Source organism: Lissotriton helveticus, chromosome 3_2 (assembly GCF_964261635.1).
Source record: "Lissotriton helveticus chromosome 3_2, aLisHel1.1, whole genome shotgun sequence".
Classification (NCBI taxonomy): Eukaryota; Metazoa; Chordata; class Amphibia; order Caudata; family Salamandridae; genus Lissotriton; species Lissotriton helveticus.
This window is the reverse complement of record NC_136062.1, coordinates 492010135-492032510: the sequence shown is the minus strand read 5'-3', so window position 1 is coordinate 492032510 and position 22376 is coordinate 492010135. Positions and strand designations below refer to the sequence as shown.

Below are 22376 nucleotides of genomic sequence, written 5' to 3'. Positions count from 1 at the left end.
TTTCATATGGATCGGGGTGGGGGGGGGGGGGTCAGGGGGAGATAGGGGTCCTGAGATGGTGAAGTGTATGCTGTGGTGGTCGGACAGGTGAGTGGTGTTTTGTGGCTCTACCGGACTCTGTCGCTGGAGGTGAAGATAGGGTTGAGTGTGTGTCCTGCATGTGGGTAGGATCAGTGAGGAGCTGCGTAAGGCTGATGTTGCTCACGGTTTCTATGTCGGTGGAGTTAGCGTTGCTGGGGTCATCGAGTTGGAAGTTGAGGTCCCCTAGGAAGATGTAGTGCTCTGATTTGAGTGCGAGCGGGGCAATTCGTTTTGGATGGCATTGTAGCAGCTGAGGCGTGGTCTGTAGGCAAGGGTATCTCGATGATGCTTTTTCTGTCTGTGTGGAGTTGGAAGTTGAGGAGCTCCATTACTGGTGTAGGGTCCTCAGGGGGTGTCATGCACCAGATGGTGCCCCTCTAGATGGCTATACTGCCCCAATGCTTGTTGGTTTGGTTGCTGGTGTGTTATCTTGTAACCTTCGGGGATAACGATGGCGATGTCTGGGGTTGAGGTGGGGTTTAGCCAGGTTTATGTGAGGAAAATGATGTCCAAGGTGAGGGAAGAGAACGTGTCCCAGACCTCCATGGCGTGTTCACTGAGCGAGCGTACGTTGAGTAGGATGCACTGGAGTTGTGAAGTGGTGGTCAAGAGCAGTGGATCCTGTGACAGCATAGCATCTGAAATCCTTAGAATAGCAGGTTCAGCAATTGCACATCTGCAGGTTTGTGCCTTGGAACACTAGTCTTGCTTTGCATTTAAAAAAAAGATTTTAAAGTGATATTTAATATGTTTGTACTTTTAGAGTGACAGATTTGCTTCTGTATAATATTTTACAAGAGTGTGTTGCATCTTATTGAAATACTTGGAAAGATATATATGAATATATTTGTCAACAGTTTGTTTTTTCTGTATGAAATGTGTTCTGGCGTATCAACCTACTTCTCTTTGCTTCTTATTCCTTTTGAATTTCATCCTGTGTGACCTGCTGATTTCTGTGTACCCCTACAGGCAGCCGAGCAGCGACAGCATCGCTCAAACCCCGGAGCTTCTTCGACGCTACCCCTTGGAGGACCACCCTGAATTTCCTCTGCCCCCAGATGTGGTATTCTTCTGCCAGCCGGAGGGATGCCTGAGTGTGCGACAGAAACGCATGAGCTTTCGCGACGACACTTCCTTCGTCTTCACTCTCATGGACAAGGATAGTGGCATCACCCGCTATGGCATCTGTGTCAACTTCTATCGCTCTTTCCAGAAGCGAGTCCCCAAGGAGAAGGCTGAAGGCGCAGGCGGCCATCGGAACAGGGACAGTCAGAAGGGCCTCAAACCCGTTGAGGACTCCGGACCGCAGGAGGAATTGAACAATGATAGCTCTGAGAGCGGGTCTTCTCTGCAGCCCCAGAGCGCCGAGTCCACGCCGGACGTCAACAAGTCCCCGCGTGGCAAGCGCCTCATGAAAGGCACCCAGCGGTCACGCAACAGCACTCTTACCTCGCTTTGCATCCTCAGCCATTACCCGTTCTTCTCCTCATTCCGGGAGTGCCTGTACACCCTGAAGAGACTCGTGAACTGCTGCAGCGAGCGGCTCGTCAGCAGGAAGATGGGCGTTTCCAAAGGCGTTCAGAGGTAAGACTATAGCGCCTCCAGCCAGCTGAGGAAGTGAGAGTCTGGGATATCTCTAATCCCTCATCAGAGGTAAGACTATAGCTCCTCCAGCCAGCTGAGGAAGTGAGAGTCTGGGATATCTCTAATCCCTCATCAGAGGTAAGACTATAGCGCCTCCAGCCAGCTGAGGAAGTGAGAGTCTGGGATATCTCTAATCCCTCATCAGAGGTAAGACTATAGCTCCTCCAGCCAGCTGAGGAAGTGAGAGTCTGGGATATCTCTAATCCCTCATCAGAGGTAAGACTATAGCTCCTCCAGCCAGCTGAGGAAGTGGGAGTCTGGGATATCTCTAATCCCTCATCAGAGGTAAGACTATAGCTCCTCGAGCAACCTGAGGAAGTGAGAGTCTGGGATATCTCTAATCCCTCATCAGAGGTAAGACTATAGCTCCTCCAGCCAGCTGAGGAAGTGAGAGTCTGGGATATCTCTAATCCCTCATCAGAGGTAAGACTATAGCTCCTCCAGCCAGCTGAGGAAGTGAGAGTCTGGGATATCTCTAATCCCTCATCAGAGGTAAGACTATAGCTCCTCCAGCCAGCTGAGGAAGTGAGAGTCTGGGATATCTCTAATCCCTCATCAGAGGTAAGACTATAGCTCCTCGAGCAACCTGAGGAAGTGAGAGTCTGGGATATCTCTAATCCCTCATCAGAGGTAAGACTATAGCTCCTCCAGCCAGCTGAGGAAGTGAGAGTCTGGGATATCTCTAATCCCTCATCAGAGGTAAGACTATAGCTCCTCCAGCCAGCTGAGGAAGTGAGAGTCTGGGATATCTCTAATCCCTCATCAGAGGTAAGACTATAGCTCCTCCAGCCAGCTGAGGAAGTGGGAGTCTGGGATATCTCTAATCCCTCATCAGAGGTAAGACTATAGCTCCTCGAGCAACCTGAGGAAGTGAGAGTCTGGGATATCTCTAATCCCTCATCAGAGGTAAGACTATAGCTCCTCGAGCAACCTGAGGAAGTGGGAGTCTGGGATATCTCTAATCCCTCATCAGAGGTAAGACTATAGCTCCTCCAGCCAGCTGAGGAAGTGAGAGTCTGGGATATCTCTAATCCCTCATCAGAGGTAAGACTATAGCTCCTCCAGCCAGCTGAGGAAGTGGGAGTCTGGGATATCTCTAATCCCTCATCAGAGGTAAGACTATAGCTCCTCCAGCCAGCTGAGGAAGTGAGAGTCTGGGATATCTCTAATCCCTCATCAGAGGTAAGACTATAGCTCCTCCAGCCAGCTGAGGAAGTGGGAGTCTGGGATATCTCTAATCCCTCATCAGAGGTAAGACTATAGCTCCTCGAGCAACCTGAGGAAGTGAGAGTCTGGGATATCTCTAATCCCTCATCAGAGGTAAGACTATAGCTCCTCGAGCAAGCTGAGGAAGTGAGAGTCTGGGATATCTCTAATCCCTCATCAGAGGTAAGACTATAGCTCCTCCAGCCAGCTGAGGAAGTGAGAGTCTGGGATATCTCTAATCCCTCATCAGAGGTAAGACTATAGCTCCTCCAGCCAGCTGAGGAAGCGAGAGTCTGGGATATCTCTAATCCCTCATCAGAGGTAAGACTATAGCTCCTCCAGCCAGCTGAGGAAGTGAGAGTCTGGGATATCTCTAATCCCTCATCAGAGGTAAGACTATAGCTCCTCCAGCCAGCTGAGGAAGTCAGAGTCTGGGATATCTCTAATCCCTCATCAGAGGTAAGACTATAGCTCCTCCAGCCAGCTGAGGAAGTGAGAGTCTGGGATATCTCTAATCCCTCATCAGAGGTAAGACTATAGCTCCTCCAGCCAGCTGAGGAAGTGGGAGTCTGGGATATCTCTAATCCCTCATCAGAGGTAAGACTATAGCTCCTCGAGCAACCTGAGGAAGTGAGAGTCTGGGATATCTCTAATCCCTCATCAGAGGTAAGACTATAGCTCCTCGAGCAACCTGAGGAAGTGGGAGTCTGGGATATCTCTAATCCCTCATCAGAGGTAAGACTATAGCTCCTCCAGCCAGCTGAGGAAGTGAGAGTCTGGGATATCTCTAATCCCTCATCAGAGGTAAGACTATAGCTCCTCCAGCCAGCTGAGGAAGTGGTAGTAGCATTCAGAAGGAAGGGTCTGGGATATTTCTAATCCCTCATCAGAGGTAAGACTATAGCTCCTCCAGCCAGCTGAGGAAGTGAGAGTCTGGGATATCTCTAATCCCTCATCAGAGGTAAGACTATAGCTCCTCCAGCCAGCTGAGGAAGTGAGAGTCTGGGATATCTCTAATCCCTCATCAGAGGTAAGACTATAGCTCCTCCAGCCAGCTGAGGAAGTGGGAGTCTGGGATATCTCTAATCCCTCATCAGAGGTAAGACTATAGCTCCTCCAGCCAGCTGAGGAAGTCAGAGTCTGGGATATCTCTAATCCCTCATCAGAGGTAAGACTATAGCTCCTCCAGCCAGCTGAGGAAGTGAGAGTCTGGGATATCTCTAATCCCTCATCAGAGGTAAGACTATAGCTCCTCCAGCCAGCTGAGGAAGTGGGAGTCTGGGATATCTCTAATCCCTCATCAGAGGTAAGACTATAGCTCCTCGAGCAACCTGAGGAAGTGAGAGTCTGGGATATCTCTAATCCCTCATCAGAGGTAAGACTATAGCTCCTCGAGCAACCTGAGGAAGTGGGAGTCTGGGATATCTCTAATCCCTCATCAGAGGTAAGACTATAGCTCCTCCAGCCAGCTGAGGAAGTGAGAGTCTGGGATATCTCTAATCCCTCATCAGAGGTAAGACTATAGCTCCTCCAGCCAGCTGAGGAAGTGGGAGTCTGGGATATCTCTAATCCCTCATCAGAGGTAAGACTATAGCTCCTCCAGCCAGCTGAGGAAGTGAGAGTCTGGGATATCTCTAATCCCTCATCAGAGGTAAGACTATAGCTCCTCCAGCCAGCTGAGGAAGTGGGAGTCTGGGATATCTCTAATCCCTCATCAGAGGTAAGACTATAGCTCCTCGAGCAACCTGAGGAAGTGAGAGTCTGGGATATCTCTAATCCCTCATCAGAGGTAAGACTATAGCTCCTCGAGCAAGCTGAGGAAGTGAGAGTCTGGGATATCTCTAATCCCTCATCAGAGGTAAGACTATAGCTCCTCCAGCCAGCTGAGGAAGCGAGAGTCTGGGATATCTCTAATCCCTCATCAGAGGTAAGACTATAGCTCCTCCAGCCAGCTGAGGAAGTCAGAGTCTGGGATATCTCTAATCCCTCATCAGAGGTAAGACTATAGCTCCTCCAGCCAGCTGAGGAAGCGAGAGTCTGGGATATCTCTAATCCCTCATCAGAGGTAAGACTATAGCTCCTCGAGCAAGCTGAGGAAGTGAGAGTCTGGGATATCTCTAATCCCTCATCAGAGGTAAGACTATAGCTCCTCCAGCCAGCTGAGGAAGCGAGAGTCTGGGATATCTCTAATCCCTCATCAGAGGTAAGACTATAGCTCCTCCAGCCAGCTGAGGAAGTGAGAGTCTGGGATATCTCTAATCCCTCATCAGAGGTAAGACTATAGCTCCTCCAGCCAGCTGAGGAAGTGAGAGTCTGGGATATCTCTAATCCCTCATCAGAGGTAAGACTATAGCTCCTCCAGCCAGCTGAGGAAGTGGGAGTCTGGGATATCTCTAATCCCTCATCAGAGGTAAGACTATAGCTCCTCCAGCCAGCTGAGGAAGTGGGAGTCTGGGATATCTCTAATCCCTCATCAGAGGTAAGACTATAGCTCCTCCAGCCAGCTGAGGAAGTGAGAGTCTGGGATATCTCTAATCCCTCATCAGAGGTAAGACTATAGCTCCTCCAGCCAGCTGAGGAAGTGAGAGTCTGGGATATCTCTAATCCCTCATCAGAGGTAAGACTATAGCTCCTCCAGCCAGCTGAGGAAGCGAGAGTCTGGGATATCTCTAATCCCTCATCAGAGGTAAGACTATAGCTCCTCCAGCCAGCTGAGGAAGCGAGAGTCTGGGATATCTCTAATCCCTCATCAGAGGTAAGACTATAGCTCCTCCAGCCAGCTGAGGAAGTGAGAGTCTGGGATATCTCTAATCCCTCATCAGAGGTAAGACTATAGCTCCTCCAGCCAGCTGAGGAAGTGAGAGTCTGGGATATCTCTAATCCCTCATCAGAGGTAAGACTATAGCTCCTCGAGCAACCTGAGGAAGTGAGAGTCTGGGATATCTCTAATCCCTCATCAGAGGTAAGACTATAGCTCCTCCAGCCAGCTGAGGAAGTGAGAGTCTGGGATATCTCTAATCCCTCATCAGAGGTAAGACTATAGCTCCTCCAGCCAGCTGAGGAAGCGAGAGTCTGGGATATCTCTAATCCCTCATCAGAGGTAAGACTATAGCTCCTCCAGCCAGCTGAGGAAGCGAGAGTCTGGGATATCTCTAATCCCTCATCAGAGGTAAGACTATAGCTCCTCCAGCCAGCTGAGGAAGTGAGAGTCTGGGATATCTCTAATCCCTCATCAGAGGTAAGACTATAGCTCCTCCAGCCAGCTGAGGAAGTGAGAGTCTGGGATATCTCTAATCCCTCATCAGAGGTAAGACTATAGCTCCTCCAGCCAGCTGAGGAAGTGAGAGTCTGGGATATCTCTAATCCCTCATCAGAGGTAAGACTATAGCTCCTCGAGCAACCTGAGGAAGTGAGAGTCTGGGATATCTCTAATCCCTCATCAGAGGTAAGACTATAGCTCCTCCAGCCAGCTGAGGAAGTGAGAGTCTGGGATATCTCTAATCCCTCATCAGAGGTAAGACTATAGCTCCTCCAGCCAGCTGAGGAAGTGAGAGTCTGGGATATCTCTAATCCCTCATCAGAGGTAAGACTATAGCTCCTCCAGCCAGCTGAGGAAGTGAGAGTCTGGGATATCTCTAATCCCTCATCAGAGGTAAGACTATAGCTCCTCCAGCCAGCTGAGGAAGTGAGAGTCTGGGATATCTCTAATCCCTCATCAGAGGTAAGACTATAGCTCCTCCAGCCAGCTGAGGAAGTCAGAGTCTGGGATATCTCTAATCCCTCATCAGAGGTAAGACTATAGCTCCTCCAGCCAGCTGAGGAAGTGGGAGTCTGGGATATCTCTAATCCCTCATCAGAGGTAAGACTATAGCTCCTCGAGCAACCTGAGGAAGTGAGAGTCTGGGATATCTCTAATCCCTCATCAGAGGTAAGACTATAGCTCCTCCAGCCAGCTGAGGAAGTGAGAGTCTGGGATATCTCTAATCCCTCATCAGAGGTAAGACTATAGCTCCTCCAGCCAGCTGAGGAAGTGAGAGTCTGGGATATCTCTAATCCCTCATCAGAGGTAAGACTATAGCTCCTCGAGCAACCTGAGGAAGTGAGAGTCTGGGATATCTCTAATCCCTCATCAGAGGTAAGACTATAGCTCCTCCAGCCAGCTGAGGAAGTGAGAGTCTGGGATATCTCTAATCCCTCATCAGAGGTAAGACTATAGCTCCTCGAGCAACCTGAGGAAGTGAGAGTCTGGGATATCTCTAATCCCTCATCAGAGGTAAGACTATAGCTCCTCCAGCCAGCTGAGGAAGTGGGAGTCTGGGATATCTCTAATCCCTCATCAGAGGTAAGACTATAGCTCCTCCAGCCAGCTGAGGAAGTGAGAGTCTGGGATATCTCTAATCCCTCATCAGAGGTAAGACTATAGCTCCTCGAGCAACCTGAGGAAGTGAGAGTCTGGGATATCTCTAATCCCTCATCAGAGGTAAGACTATAGCTCCTCCAGCCAGCTGAGGAAGTGAGAGTCTGGGATATCTCTAATCCCTCATCAGAGGTAAGACTATAGCTCCTCCAGCCAGCTGAGGAAGTGAGAGTCTGGGATATCTCTAATCCCTCATCAGAGGTAAGACTATAGCTCCTCCAGCCAGCTGAGGAAGTGGGAGTCTGGGATATCTCTAATCCCTCATCAGAGGTAAGACTATAGCGCCTCCAGCCAGCTGAGGAAGTGGTAGTAGCATTCAGAAGTAAGAGTCTGGGATATCTCTAATCCCTCATCAGAGGTAAGACTATAGCGCCTCCAGCCAGCTGAGGAAGTGAGAGTCTGGGATATCTCTAATCCCTCATCAGAGGTAAGACTATAGCGCCTCCAGCCAGCTGAGGAAGTGGTAGTAGCATTCAGAAGTAAGAGTCTGGGATATCTCTAATCCCTCATCAGAGGTAAGACTATAGCGCCTCCAGCCAGCTGAGGAAGTGAGAGTCTGGGATATCTCTAATCCCTCATCAGAGGTAAGACTATAGCTCCTCCAGCCAGCTGAGGAAGTGGTAGTAGCATTCAGAAGTAAGAGTCTGGGATATCTCTAATCCCTCATCAGAGGTATCCATTTGGGAGTTAGGACTAAGCCTACCAGAAGCCTCACTAGGTGATGCCCAGTTTCATATTCAAGGTCTCGCCTGTGACACTAACCTCGGTGATGGAGGGTTCTGAAGTCCCACAACTGGAGCATAACTCTCATCCCTGTTAGAACCTCACTGAACGAGGGCAGACTTCCAGGGCGCATCCACGAAGTAGCTCAAATCCATAGGATTGCTTTACTGAACGCAGTCTGAGTACATAGGCGAGAGTGTGTACGATGCCTCCAGCCGCTCTAATAACATTTAAAGATCAGGATCTGAAAGTAAGTCTAGCCTGAGTGAAGCCAGAGGTCCCACGCCCTGCAACTCCTCTGAGAACATAACTGAATGAGGGCTGAGCTCAATTTCAGAATCTGGAAGGACTTCACCGTATGGCGGTTTTAATGTATGTGGCCAGAGATCAAAGGATAGGGTCTGAGACGTACCTCTGATCTTTGGGGCCGGCTCTCTGAGCCACGCATGAGCCTGAAAGCCTATAAGAACTACACACGAGTCCAAAGACCGTAATCTGTCCTGTAGCTATAATCCGTGACCGCAGAGTTCAAAATAAACATGATGATGACCTTGCTAAACAAGGGCAAAGTTTACAGGAGAGTATCGACTTCCTCGAACATCTGTTACAGCTGTACTGAACCAAGGTGTCGTTTAGAGAAGTCTGAGAGATGGCTCTCGCCTCTAAATTCTGAGTTCAAAGGTACATATAAATATATGATGGGCTTAGAACGGAGTCTAACCTATGGACGCATCAATGAGTTGGGGCAGATCCCCAGACTGTATTTAATCCTTTGAAAGGTTTGCCGGATGAGGTTCTAATCTAATGCCTGAGTTCTGAGATTAGCGGCACTCACAGTGACTGCATCAGTGAGCCAGTACAAAGAATATATCTAATCCCGTGACAGTTTGATTGACTGGACTGAGGCATTGCTTTCTAAGGATGTAGTCTGAGACCGCTCTAACGACTGTAATGGGATCGTTGAGTGCGGCAGATTGCTAGAGTAGCTGTACTTCCTGCGACAGCCTCGCTGACCACGGCGGAGTCCGCACAGTGGAGTCTAAAGTTATCCCTCGTTACAGCCACCTGGAGCCAGGGCTGAGTGTGACTCTACCAGGCAAGAGTTCCTCATGAGTTCATCGGCCAGGCCGGGCACGTGTGAGTAATGTTCTATTGTGGGCCCACCAGATTGGATTAACCGATTTAGAGAAGAAAGGGATTGCACAATTCTACCATGTAGTTTATGCCCACATAATTCTAAGTTGATTATGTCCAGTCTTTTGTGTTCATGTATTGTCCCCGGCGTGACTCGGACCTACACCCTTCCAAGATCCCCAAGGCACCCGCGCATTTCTATTGAAAGTGGCATCGAAGAATGTCAAGTATTTCAGCTTTAGAGGGAAAATGTTACAGCCCATGTACTGTTTACCCTGGAAAAACGAGCTGTGATTCTTCTGAATCGCTATTAAGGACGCACTAAATTGAATGTAGGTAGGAATCACTAAAATATTAGCGATTCCTTAATATTCCTTAATAACAAATCAGTAATTGAGATTCGTTAATAAGGAATACCTAGCCATTCATTCCTAAGGGCTAGGAGGCCCATAGGAATGAATGGGAAGATATTTACTATTTGCGATTCTGTATTAAAGAATCGCAAATCGCAGAAGCTATTTCAAAGGTGCCAGGGTGTCCAAAGGACACCCTGTTGTACCCCTGAAATGTGCACGTGTGCACCTCTGGCGCATGTATGTGTGCAACAGGGCACTTTTAAAAAAGCAAAAAAGTGCTTTTTCAAAGGAAATCGCTAATTACCACCAACTTTAAGTTGGTGGTAATTAGCAATTCCTTAAGGCTGTAGTGCACTTTTTTTGTGCCACTTACATTGCATTTAAGGGATTGCAATTTCCGATTCCTTAAATGCAAGAGCAAAATAAGGAGAATTGCGATTCCTTATTTTGCAAGTAGGTTTGAACTCGCCTACATTGCTCTCAGCCAAATAACGGTCAGTAACGCTGAAATTCTGTGTTACTGCTTGGTATTTGGCCACCTACATCTGGCCCCTAGTGTTAGGTGTATCTCAGTTCTCAGTGCCATAAACAGTTTGTAGTGCACAGCAGCAACACATGATCCGCTGTGGAAGCTGGGGCACCCAAGGCTCTCCACCATGCGGCCCCAGAGAGCCCTACGGAGAGCCGTGTGCCCCGGAACAATTTTATAAAAGAGAAAATCTCTTCCTAAAAACATTAGCAAATCTTAAACAACTCCCATACCTACAAAATACGTTTTTTGCTTGAATTTTATTGTGCTCATAAGCACACTTTTTAATATGTACTCAGGGCTGAAACATGCATAATTAACCAGAAATGAATACTATATATTTATCTTGTTCGTTTTCAATACTTTTATTTTCTTGCATTTTTGGCAGCGGGAAAATTAAAGATATTGATACATAGGTATAGAGAATATTATAAGTGAATTAAAGTGAAAATGCTGCACTGTGATTTCGAAACTGCAGTGACTCGGGTAAACACAGCGCAGAGTAGGTGGAGCCTAGTTCTTCCTTTCACATGAGTAACTCTGGACTCTTTGCAAATGTAATGAGTTTTTCAAGGCTTATTGGTCTTTGAAGAATTCACAATATTGTTTTCTCTGATTTTGCAGTGCTTTCCAGCTTTACTTTGTGTAAGATACCTACAGTGTTGGAGGAATAAATCAGAGAAATAGCCCTGCAATCTCTGCTTCATGATAGGCACAACATGAAAGAAAGTGATTTACTTGACAAAAAGGCTAGGAGGGACATTGAGAGAACAGGAAAACATTTGGAGGCAGAGTATTTTCCTTGGATCCCGACTCTGCTGCTGATGCTCTACAGCAGGTTGTTCAGCGCCAAGGATTGTCAGCCTCCGTCTGTGTGCGTTCTGTCATCTCGCAGCAGGCATTTACAGTGGGGCAGAAGAAGAGAAGAGACCTCATTTTCATTGTCAGATTTCCTGTTTGCCATCAAGAATATTGATGTTGAGGATACAGAAGTCATGCTTCCTGTCTGTATCAACACCATGCCACTTGGTGTTCAAGTTCGATGAAGAAGAGTTTGGTGTTGAAATGACTGTTGTCGAAGTCCTCCCCAGGTTTGATGCAGGGGCACATTACACCAGGCTGGTAGATGTCACGAAGGTTGAAGTTGACACGTGGCTGTTTGATCCTGCAAAAGTTTATTTAAGAGCCGGGCCATGGCACATACCTTGGGCCTTTCTATTTCTGCGAGGCAATGTCCTTAGCAGCTGCGTCCCTTTTGGGGATAATCTATAGGTTTGATGTACCGGCAGCACCACGGCACACCACCTCTGCAACATTCACTCCAGTTGTTTCCAAGTTAGGACCGGAATCAAGCTGGCAATGTCCAGGCCACCTGAGGCAACCAACATCTCCATCTCCTGCCCCTAAAGCAGCAACCACTTTAGTGTTCTAGTAGTGGATTAGGAACTATTCTATGGGAATTGGGGTGACACATTCCCTCCAGGGATGCCGAAGTAAAACATCAGACAGATGGGTCATTAACCTCTTTTTAACAAGGCAACACCCTCCCATTCCTTTCTAACCCGCATCCTCTTTTCCCCGCATCAGAGCGACTTTTAGGAGGTGCAGGCTCTTTTGGCCAAAAGACCCATTGGGAGGATTTTGGTCTGAGAAATAGGGATTTGCTGTTAATCCTGTCCTTTCCTTGTGCTGAAGACGGACAGAAGCCTTCGTCCTGTTTTAGATCTCCACCCTCTGAACGCTTTCTTGCAGAAGGACAAGTTAGAAATGGTCACGTCCGCCCCAGATCTGTCTTGTCTGGATCTAGGTGACTGGACGGCTTTGGATCTGCAGGATCCTGGTTTTCTTGTGCCCGTCCCGCAGTCCCACAGGGACTTTTTGCAGTTCAAAGTAGGCCCGGAACACTTCCCCTTTTGGCCTCGGCAGTGCCCCTCCGGTGTTCACGAAAGTGATGCTGGTGGTCGCAGCAGACCTTTGGGTAACAGGTATCCAGTTTTAGCCTACCTCAACGATTGGCTATTTAAGAGAGACTCGCGACAGTCTGTCATAGGCTACCTCCATGTGACGGCGAATCTCCTGACGTCATTTGGGTTCACGATCAGCGCCAAAGACACACCTGACTTCTTTGCAGAGGCCTTCCTTTATACTGTTTGATTTTGGGCCATCCATCCATTCACGGTGAGTCCAGGGCTTTCGAGTGTGAGCTGATGTTTCAACCTTGGTCCTGAGTCTTAGTGACAGTTCTTGGCCTCTGTGATCCTGTCTGTCGACTATGCCGGGTGGAACATGCAGTGTCAGCAGTGGAACCTGAAATCTCGCTGGCCCCGGCACCAGGGGAACTTGTCAGACTCTATTCTGGTTTTGGAGGGAACTACAAAAGCTCTCCAGTGGTGGTTGCACAATCTCAGTAGGACCTGCGGCATGCCACCCAGAGCTGCGAGTGAAGATGCAGGGGAGGCCATCTGGAGGAGGTGGAGATCAGAGATCTTTGGCCTCCGACAGACACGACTCCACGTCAACCTATTGGGGTTGTGTGCTGTTCGGCTGGCTCTGAAAGTCTTCCTACATCTGTCAAGGAGAGGCTGGGTCAACACCATTCTGTGGTACTGCTACAAGCTGGGCGGTTGGGGTCCTGGGTTCTTTGCCAAGAGACTTGTTTGTTTTTGGAGCTGGCTGGAGTGTCGGAGCTTTCCCCGGTCGTGAACCTCCTCACTGGTTGTTGGAATGCCTGGGTGCATGAACTCTGCGGCACCTGGTGGCACACGAAGTCTTGCAGCAGTGAAGAGTCCCTGGCTAGATCTTTTCTCCACTGTCAAAAACGCAGTGTAAAAAACAATTGTGTGCTGGAGTTTATCACGAAGGTCCTCTCTTGAGAATGCATTCCGGTAAGAGCGGAGCACGATGCTCTTGCACCCCTTCCTGTCGCTGCCTCGAGTTCAGAAGATCAGCAACCACTGGGCCCAAGTCATTTCAGTAGCTCCAGATGGGGCCAGGAGAGTGGGATACTCTGAAACTCTGGGCATGAGTGTCTGTCCTCCTGTCAGGCGAGTACTTCGGGAGGATCTTTCGTTGCAGCAGCAGGGCAGGGTTCTGCACCTGAGCCTGCGCACTCTACACCTTCATGTGTGAAGAGTGAGTGGCGACGGTTGACTGCATTCAGTCTCCCTCTTTAAGCTGTGGATGTCCTGCTTGCTGCCAGGTATGCCTCTTCAAAGTCGATCAATGCCAGGTGGTGCCTGGTGTTCCATCTGTGATGTGGACCTGCTACCGGGCAAACTGCCAGATGTCTTGTTTGTTTTATCTCTGGCGCAGCAAGGGCTTACAGTAGGCACTGTTAAAGGTAATTTGCTTTTTCGGCTTTTTTGCATTTGCCTGACCGGTTGGCCTTGTTTAAATTACCTGTTGTGATGTAGTTTCTAAAAGGTTTGATACATATGTTTCCCCCTCATACCCTTTGTGATGCTACAGTGGGATAGTAAATATGGTTCTCTCTTTCCTCACGTTTACCCTCTTATTGCTCATGCTTATTGCGCATGCACTGCTGTCCTCTACGTCTCCCGACTCTGAAGACTGTATTCCTTATCTCAATACATTCAGCTTGTCTCATCTGTGAACTTCAGGCTCTCTTTGCGGCAGCCCCGCGACACCTTTTCTTCCTGACATACTGATATTGAGGACTTGAGTGGCCTTTTTGTCTAATGTTGTGACTCCTTTTCATGTCGAACAATCTATTACCCTTCCAACATTCTCCGCTCCACCTCACCCTTCAAAGAGGAGGACAAACTCATTTGGCTTGACTCCAAGAGGGCCTTGCGCTTTCACATCGATCGCACCAAAGACCAGTGAGTGGCCGACGAGCTTTAGTGTCTAAGGCAAAGAAAGGCAAGGCACTGCAGAAAAGCACTGTGAGGTGGGCTGTTTTCTATTAAGGTCTGCTACGTATTGGCGAAGATGCAACCCCCAGAAGGAGTGAGACCCCATTCCACAAGGACCAAGGCGGCTACCACCTAGCTGGCACACAGGGTGCCTGTCCTTGACATATTAGGCCGTGATGTGGGCGTCCGTGCATATGTTCAAAATGCATTGCTGCCTTGACAGCCAGGTCCGAGGGGAAGGGCATTATGCATTTCCCGTCCTGCAGGACATGTTGATCTAAACCAACTAGGCTAACCATCTTGGAAGGTTCTGCTTTGCATCTATTCTAAAAGTGAGGAATCTGCGGTTAGAAGTATCCATCAGAGGAGCAAGCTACCTCTCTTTTCTGGTGGATACTCGAACTGCAGATTCATGCACTATCTACCCCCACTATTCTGTGAATGGTCTCTTTTCCGTCGAAAAAGGTTCCAATTTAGGAACCTGTATACTGGTACTTCTGATTATTGTTGGTCTAGAAGAAACTGGCATCAGCGTGCAGTAGTGCCGCTTATATGCGGCTCCACGCGTCACTTCTGGAATGGAACAAAGCCAGCCTGGCACCACATGTCTCCTGCTACTGGCATTTGGTGGCAATGCTGTTTTTATTCTTATGGATCTAGTCCGGTGCCTCTGGATATTCTAAAGGTGAAAAATCTGTGGTTAGAATATTCACCACAAAGGGCCTTACCAAAGGTAAGTAACAGCTTCTCCTCAACTATCACATCTATTCCAGGACAGTATTACCAACATCTTAAACTTTTCTAGGTCTTCCTCAAACACTGATGTCCTTCATGTGCCAACTCCACAAGCCCCAGTCTCGCATTAGCAGGAGGAGCAAGTCTAAACCTCTTGACAGCAAACCATCCTGCACGGGTTATTCATCCTTTAGTCTAAAATCCTTTCACTTCTTCGTCCACATTCTTCTAACACCTCTCCCTGAATCAGACACGTCTCTCATTACAGTATCCTTGCCCGTCTCCTCTATGATTTCAGGTGAACGTCCACCAGTAACAAAAACAAACCTTAATGATTTCATCCAACCATTCTTCTCTTCGGAGTAGGGTATGTACGGAACCGTTCTCAATAGACCATCTGCAGTCTTATTCAACAGCCCAGGTATGTAGTTCACAGATTTCAAAATGGTTGTGGTTTTAAAAGATCATCATTTTTCAGTTAAGATGCAACATCCAGACGTTCTTACTAACAGTCTCCTGTAAGGATGTGCATCAGGCAATACCTAAACCAAATATCCCATGAAAAATATGTCAACTTCCTCACTTCCCAGAACCCAGCCAAAGCCTCCTTTTCTGTAGCTCAGTAATTGCACTCTGCTCTTCCTGGGGCTGTAGACGCAAATACTATTCCAATCGTTTCAACACTTTGATTATTGCCCATCCCAACATCACCCGCATCAATAACTGGGCAGCAAGGCAAGCCAGGAATAGAGGTCTAGCGATTGAGTAGCAGTATGCCTGCTCTTGATTCATCAAGGATTCTTATGGAGGTGACTGGCAAAACCAGGATGACCAGATAATTTACAAAATGTATAATTTTTGTGCTATGAAATCCTCAGGCAAGCTCGAAAGGAAGTATCTGAAAGTATGGAATTTGTGAATTTACGAACTCTGTTCTAACATTGAAGTTGCATTGTTCTTTTCTGTCTGCTTTTTGTCTTTTCACTCTCATTTCACATAAGTATGGATTGCTTGATGGTGCTCTTTATTGGCATGGTGGATTTATAGACTGAACTTGATTCTGAGCCTAAATGTGCATATCTATGCTTGTTCTAGACCTGTAAACTTCATTTATTTTATGTACTTCTAGTTATCAGGGGCGGCTGGTGACATTTGAAAGTGGAGAGGCGTAAACTAATTTGCATATTGCACCGCAGCGATCGAGCGCAGCGAGCGAGCCCGAACCACCTTGCATCCATCCATACATCATTCATGCATCCACTCATCATGCATGCATCCATACATCATTCATGCATCCATACATCATTCATGCATGCATGCATGCATCCATACATCATTCATGCATCCACCCATCCATCCATGCATGCATGCATCCATCCATACATCATTCATGCATCCACCCACCCACCCTGCATCCATACATCATTCATGCATCCACCCATCTATCCACCCACCCACCCTGCATCCATACATCATTCATGCATCCACCCATCTATCCACCCACCCACCCATCCTGCATCCATACATCATTCATGCATGCATGCATGCATCCATACATCATTCATGCATCCACCCATCCACCCATCCATCCATCCATGCATGCATGCATCCATCCATACATCATTCATGCATCCACCCACCCACCCTGCATCCACTCATCATGCATGCATCCATACATCATTCATGCATCCATACATCATTCATGCATGCATGCATGCATCCATACATCATTCATGCATCCACCCATCCATCCATGCATGCATGCATCCATCCATACATCATTCATGCATCCACCCACCCACCCTGCATCCATACATCATTCATGCATCCACCCATCTATCCACCCACCCACCCTGCATCCATACATCATTCATGCATCCACCCATCTATCCACCCACCCACCCATCCTGCATCCATACATCATTCATGCATGCATGCATGCATCCATACATCATTCATGCATCCACCCATCCACCCATCCATCCATCCATGCATGCATGCATCCATCCATACATCATTCATGCATCCACCCACCCACCCTGCATCCACTCATCATGCATGCATCCATACATCATTCATGCATCCATACATCATTCATGCATGCATGCATGCATCCATACATCATTCATGCATCCACCCATCCATCCATGCATGCATGCATCCATCCATACATCATTCATGCATCCACCCACCCACCCTGCATCCATACATCATTCATGCATCCACCCATCTATCCACCCACCCACCCTGCATCCATACATCATTCATGCATCCATCCATCCATCCATGCATGCATGCATCCATCCATACATCATTCATGCATCCACCCACCCACCCTGCATCCATACATCATTCATGCATCCACCCATCTATCCACCCACCCACCCACCCTGCATCCATACATCATTCATGCATCCACCCATCTATCCACCCACCCACCCTGCATCCATACATCATTCATGCATCCACCCATCTATCCACCATGCATCCACTCATCATGCATGCATCCATACATCATTCATGCATCCATACATCATTCATGCATGCATGCATGCATCCATACATCATTCATGCATCCACCCATCCATTCATGCATGCATCCATCCATACATCATTCATGCATCCACCCATCCATCCACCATGCATCCACTCATCATGCATGCATCCATACATCATTCATGCATCCATACATCATTCATGCATGCATGCATCCATACATCATTCATGCATCCACCCATCTATCCATCATGCATCCACCCATCATGCACCCACCCATCATGCACCCACCCACCCTGCATCCATACATCATTCATTCATGCATCCACCCACCCTGCATCCATACATCATTCATTCATGCATCCACCCACCCTGCATCCATACATCATTCATTCATGCATCCACCCATCCTGCATCCATACATCATTCATTCATGCATCCACCCATCTATCCATCATGCATCCACCCATCATGCATGCATCCATCCATACATCATGCATGCTTCCACCCATACATCATTCATGCATCCACCCATCCATCCACCCACCCATCCTGCATCCATACATCATTAACACACTGAGCTATCTCAAGTCATTTGTGCAAGCTAGTTTACTGGAACACCGAAAAACACACACTCTTACCTTGCTGCCGGTCCCGCACACGTCACAGGCTCACAGCGCCCCTGGCCAATCCTGGCGCCAGGGGCACAGGTACCCTCTCGCCCGCAGCACGCCCATTAGGGCTCCTGATGGGCATGCGCAACGCCGCCAAAACACAAGTGTGCATGCGTGGGCACGGGTAAAAATTCACCCTCCGTCCCCACGCATGCGTACTTGTGTTGCCGTCTGTACAAATGTCAATGAATCAACATGACGCCCGCCCGGCGGTCTGACGTCATGTTGATTCATTGACATGATTGTCATGAGGGAGCTGCGGGCAGCGTCGGGCAGGGAGGGCTACGCCCCCACGCCCCAATGGACAAACCGCGCCTGCTAGTTATATTCTTTCAGTGGGCACTTCGATGTGAGTAGCCGTGAAGTGCGTTCCATGCGACTTGGTTTTACGTTCTTAAATGTGTGTTTGTGTTTAGTTCTGTGTTGGTGTGAGCCCCATGAACAAGTTTGAGTACTTGAGTGTTAGGTGACCAATTAAGAACAAGAGCAGACATGAATGTTGTCAGATCTCATGCCACCATCACTGAACTTCTCTCTCCTACATTCGTTTCTACTTTTTCCTTCATTTTCATTGCTTGCTCTCCACCTTCGTTCTGGCCTTGCCACGTGATCTTTCTCTCTCATACACTTCCCTTCTCTCTGTGATCTTGTTTTACCCCCTCTCAGAGACACCATGTGGAGAGTTTTCACAGGCTCCCTGCAGGTGGAGGAGAAATCTAGTGTACCCTTGCATGACCTGCGAGAGATCGAGGCGTGGATCTATCGCTTGCTGCGCTCCCCCATCCCTGTGGCTGGTCAGAAGCGGGTGGACATCGAGATCTTGCCACAGGAACTACAGCCGGCTTTAACCTTTGCCCTTCCTGAGCCATCCCGCTTCGCCCTTGTGGACTTCCCGCTGCACCTCCCGTTGGAACTGCTGGGCGTGGATGCCTGTCTCCAGGTCCTCTCCTGTATCCTCCTGGAGCACAAGGTGAGTTGGCAGGAGATGTTGCCGTGGTACACATACCTGTGGTTTACCAACTGTCATCTTTGCTTGCTCATCACTTCTGGACAGTACAGGTTGTTGTCCCGAAATGTCCTTCCTTGTAGTCCACTTGGATTGAAGTGCTGAAGCACTGGGACCCCGAAAGTGCCGACACACTAGTATTGAATAAGAGTAGCATTCTAAGGCTACTCCCGTCTGAAGCACTAAGCCCCTCGATAGTACAGAAACACTAGTACTGAGGAAGAGTACCATTCTAATGCCACTCCCATCTGAAGCACTGGGACCCCGAAAGTGCCGACACACTAGTATTGAATAAGAGTAGCATTCTAAGGCTACTCCCGTCTGAAGCACTAAGCCCCTCGATAGTACAGAAACACTAGTACTGAGGAAGAGTACCATTCTAAGGCCACTCCCGCCTGAAGCACTGGGACCCCGATAGGAGAGTAGCATTCTAAGGCCACTCCCGCCTGAAGCACTGGGACCCCGATAGGAGAGTAGCATTCTAAGGCCACTCCCATCTGAAGCACTGGGACCCCGATAGGAGAGTAGCATTCCAAGGCCACTCCCATCTGAAGCACTGGGACCCCGATAGGAGAGTAGCATTCTAAGGCCACTCCCATCTGAAGCACTGGGACCCCGATAGGAGAGTAGCATTCTAAGGCCACTCCCGCCTGAAGCACTGGGACCCCGATAGGAGAGTAGCATTCTAAGGCCACTCCCGCCTGAAGCACTGGGACCCAGATAGGAGAGTAGCATTCTAAGGCCACTCCCATCTGAAGCACTGGGACCCCGATAGGAGAGTAGCATTCTAAGGCCACTCCCGCCTGAAGCACTGGGACCCAGATAGGAGAGTAGCATTCTAAGGCCACTCCCGCCTGAAGCACTGGGACCCCGATAGGAGAGTAGCATTCTAAGGCCACTCCCATCTGAAGCACTGGGACCCCGATAGGAGAGTAGCATTCCAAGGCCACTCCCATCTGAAGCACTGGGACCCCGATAGGAGAGTAGCATTCCAAGGCCACTCCCATCTGAAGCACTGGGACCCCGATAGGAGAGTAGCATTCTAAGGCCACTCCCATCTGAAGCACTGGGACCCCGATAGGAGAGTAGCATTCTAAGGCCACTCCCGCCTGAAGCACTGGGACCCCGATAGGAGAGTAGCATTCTAAGGCCACTCCCATCTGAAGCACTGGGACCCCGATAGGAGAGTAGCATTCCAAGGCCACTCCCATCTGAAGCACTGGGACCCCGATAGGAGAGTAGCATTCCAAGGCCACTCCCATCTGAAGCACTGGGACCCCGATAGGAGAGTAGCATTCTAAGGCCACTCCCATCTGAAGCACTGGGACCCCGATAGGAGAGTAGCATTCTAAGGCCACTCCCGCCTGAAGCACTGGGACCCCGATAGGAGAGTAGCATTCTAAGGCCACTCCCGCCTGAAGCACTGGGACCCAGATAGGAGAGTAGCATTCTAAGGCCACTCCCATCTGAAGCACTGGGACCCCGATAGGAGAGTAGCATTCTAAGGCCACTCCCGCCTGAAGCACTGGGACCCAGATAGGAGAGTAGCATTCTAAGGCCACTCCCGCCTGAAGCACTGGGACCCCGATAGGAGAGTAGCATTCTAAGGCCACTCCCGCCTGAAGCACTGGGACCCCGATAGGAGAGTAGCATTCCAAGGCCACTCCCGCCTGAAGCACTGGGACCCCGATAGGAGAGTTGCATTCTAAGGCCACTCCCGCCTGAAGCACTGGGACCCCGATAGGAGAGTAGCATTCTAAGGCCACTCCCATCTGAAGCACTGGACCCCGATAGGAGAGTAGCATTCCAAGGCCACTCCCATCTGAAGCACTGGGACCCCGATAGGAGAGTAGCATTCCAAGGCCACTCCCATCTGAAGCACTGGGACCCCGATAGGAGAGTAGCATTCTAAGGCCACTCCCGCCTGAAGCACTGGGACCCCGATAGGAGAGTCTCATTCTAAGGCCACTCCCATCTGAAGCACTGGGACCCCGATAGGAGAGTAGCATTCTAAGGCCACTCCCATCTGAAGCACTGGGACCCCGATAGGAGAGTACCATTCTAAGGCCACTCCCGCCTGAAGCACTGGGACCCCGATAGGAGAGTAGCATTCCAAGGCCACTCCCATCTGAAGCACTGGGACCCCGATAGGAGAGTAGCATTCTAAGGCCACTCCCATCTGAAGCACTGGGACCCCGATAGGAGAGTAGCATTCTAAGGCCACTCCCGCCTGAAGCACTGGGACCCCGATAGGAGAGTCTCATTCTAAGGCCACTCCCGCCTGAAGCACTGGGACCCCGATAGGAGAGTAGCATTCTAAGGCCACTCCCATCTGAAGCACTGGGACCCCGATAGGAGAGTAGCATTCTAAGGCCACTCCCGCCTGAAGCACTGGGACCCCGATAGGAGAGTAGCATTCCAAGGCCACTCCCATCTGAAGCACTGGGACCCCGATAGGAGAGTAGCATTCTAAGGCCACTCCCGCCTGAAGCACTGGGACCCCGATAGGAGAGTCTCATTCTAAGGCCACTCCCGCCTGAAGCACTGGGACCCCGATAGGAGAGTAGCATTCTAAGGCCACTCCCATCTGAAGCACTGGGACCCCGATAGGAGAGTAGCATTCCAAGGCCACTCCCGCCTGAAGCACTGGGACCCCGATAGGAGAGTAGCATTCCAAGGCCACTCCCATCTGAAGCACTGGGACCCCGATAGGAGAGTAGCATTCCAAGGCCACTCCCATCTGAAGCACTGGGACCCCGATAGGAGAGTAGCATTCCAAGGCCACTCCCATCTGAAGCACTGGGACCCCGATAGGAGAGTCTCATTCTAAGGCCACTCCCGCCTGAAGCACTGGGACCCCGATAGAGTAGCATTCTAAGGCCACTCCCGCCTGAAGCACTGGGACCCCGATAGGAGAGTGGCATTCTAAGGCCACTCCCGCCTGAAGCACTGGGACCCCGATAGGAGAGTAGCATTCCAAGGCCACTCCCATCTGAAGCACTGGGACCCCGATAGGAGAGTAGCATTCTAAGGCCACTCCCGCCTGAAGCACTGGGACCCCGATAGGAGAGTAGCATTCTAAGGCCACTCCCATCTGAAGCACTGGGACCCCGATAGGAGAGTAGCATTCCAAGGCCACTCCCATCTGAAGCACTGGGACCCCGATAGGAGAGTAGCATTCTAAGGCCACTCCCATCTGAAGCACTGGGACCCCGATAGGAGAGTAGCATTCCAAGGCCACTCCCATCTGAAGCACTGGGACCCCGATAGGAGAGTAGCATTCTAAGGCCACTCCCATCTCAAGCACTGGGACCCCGATAGGAGAGTAGCATTCTAAGGCCACTCCCATCTGAAGCACTGGGCCCCGATAGGAGAGTGGCATTCTAAGGCCACTCCCATCTGAAGCACTGGGACCCCGATAGGAGAGTAGCATTCTAAGGCCACTCCCGCCTGAAGCACTGGGACCCCGATAGGAGAGTAGCATTCTAAGGCCACTCCCG

General features: G+C 49.5%; 1 protein-coding gene across 11 annotated transcripts in view; it reads left to right on the top strand.

The window, feature by feature from the left end:
* The window catches only part of MADD (MAP kinase activating death domain), an 853817-nt gene that overhangs the window by 141568 nt on the left and 689873 nt on the right, over positions 1-22376 (top strand). For all 11 annotated transcript variants that reach the window (XM_078684455.1, XM_078684462.1, XM_078684460.1 and 8 more), the window contains exons 3-4: positions 1051-1665; positions 18537-18840. In XM_078684455.1, coding sequence (XP_078540581.1) covers positions 1051-1665; positions 18537-18840 — 919 coding nt within the window. The remainder of the gene's footprint in view (positions 1-1050; positions 1666-18536; positions 18841-22376) is intronic.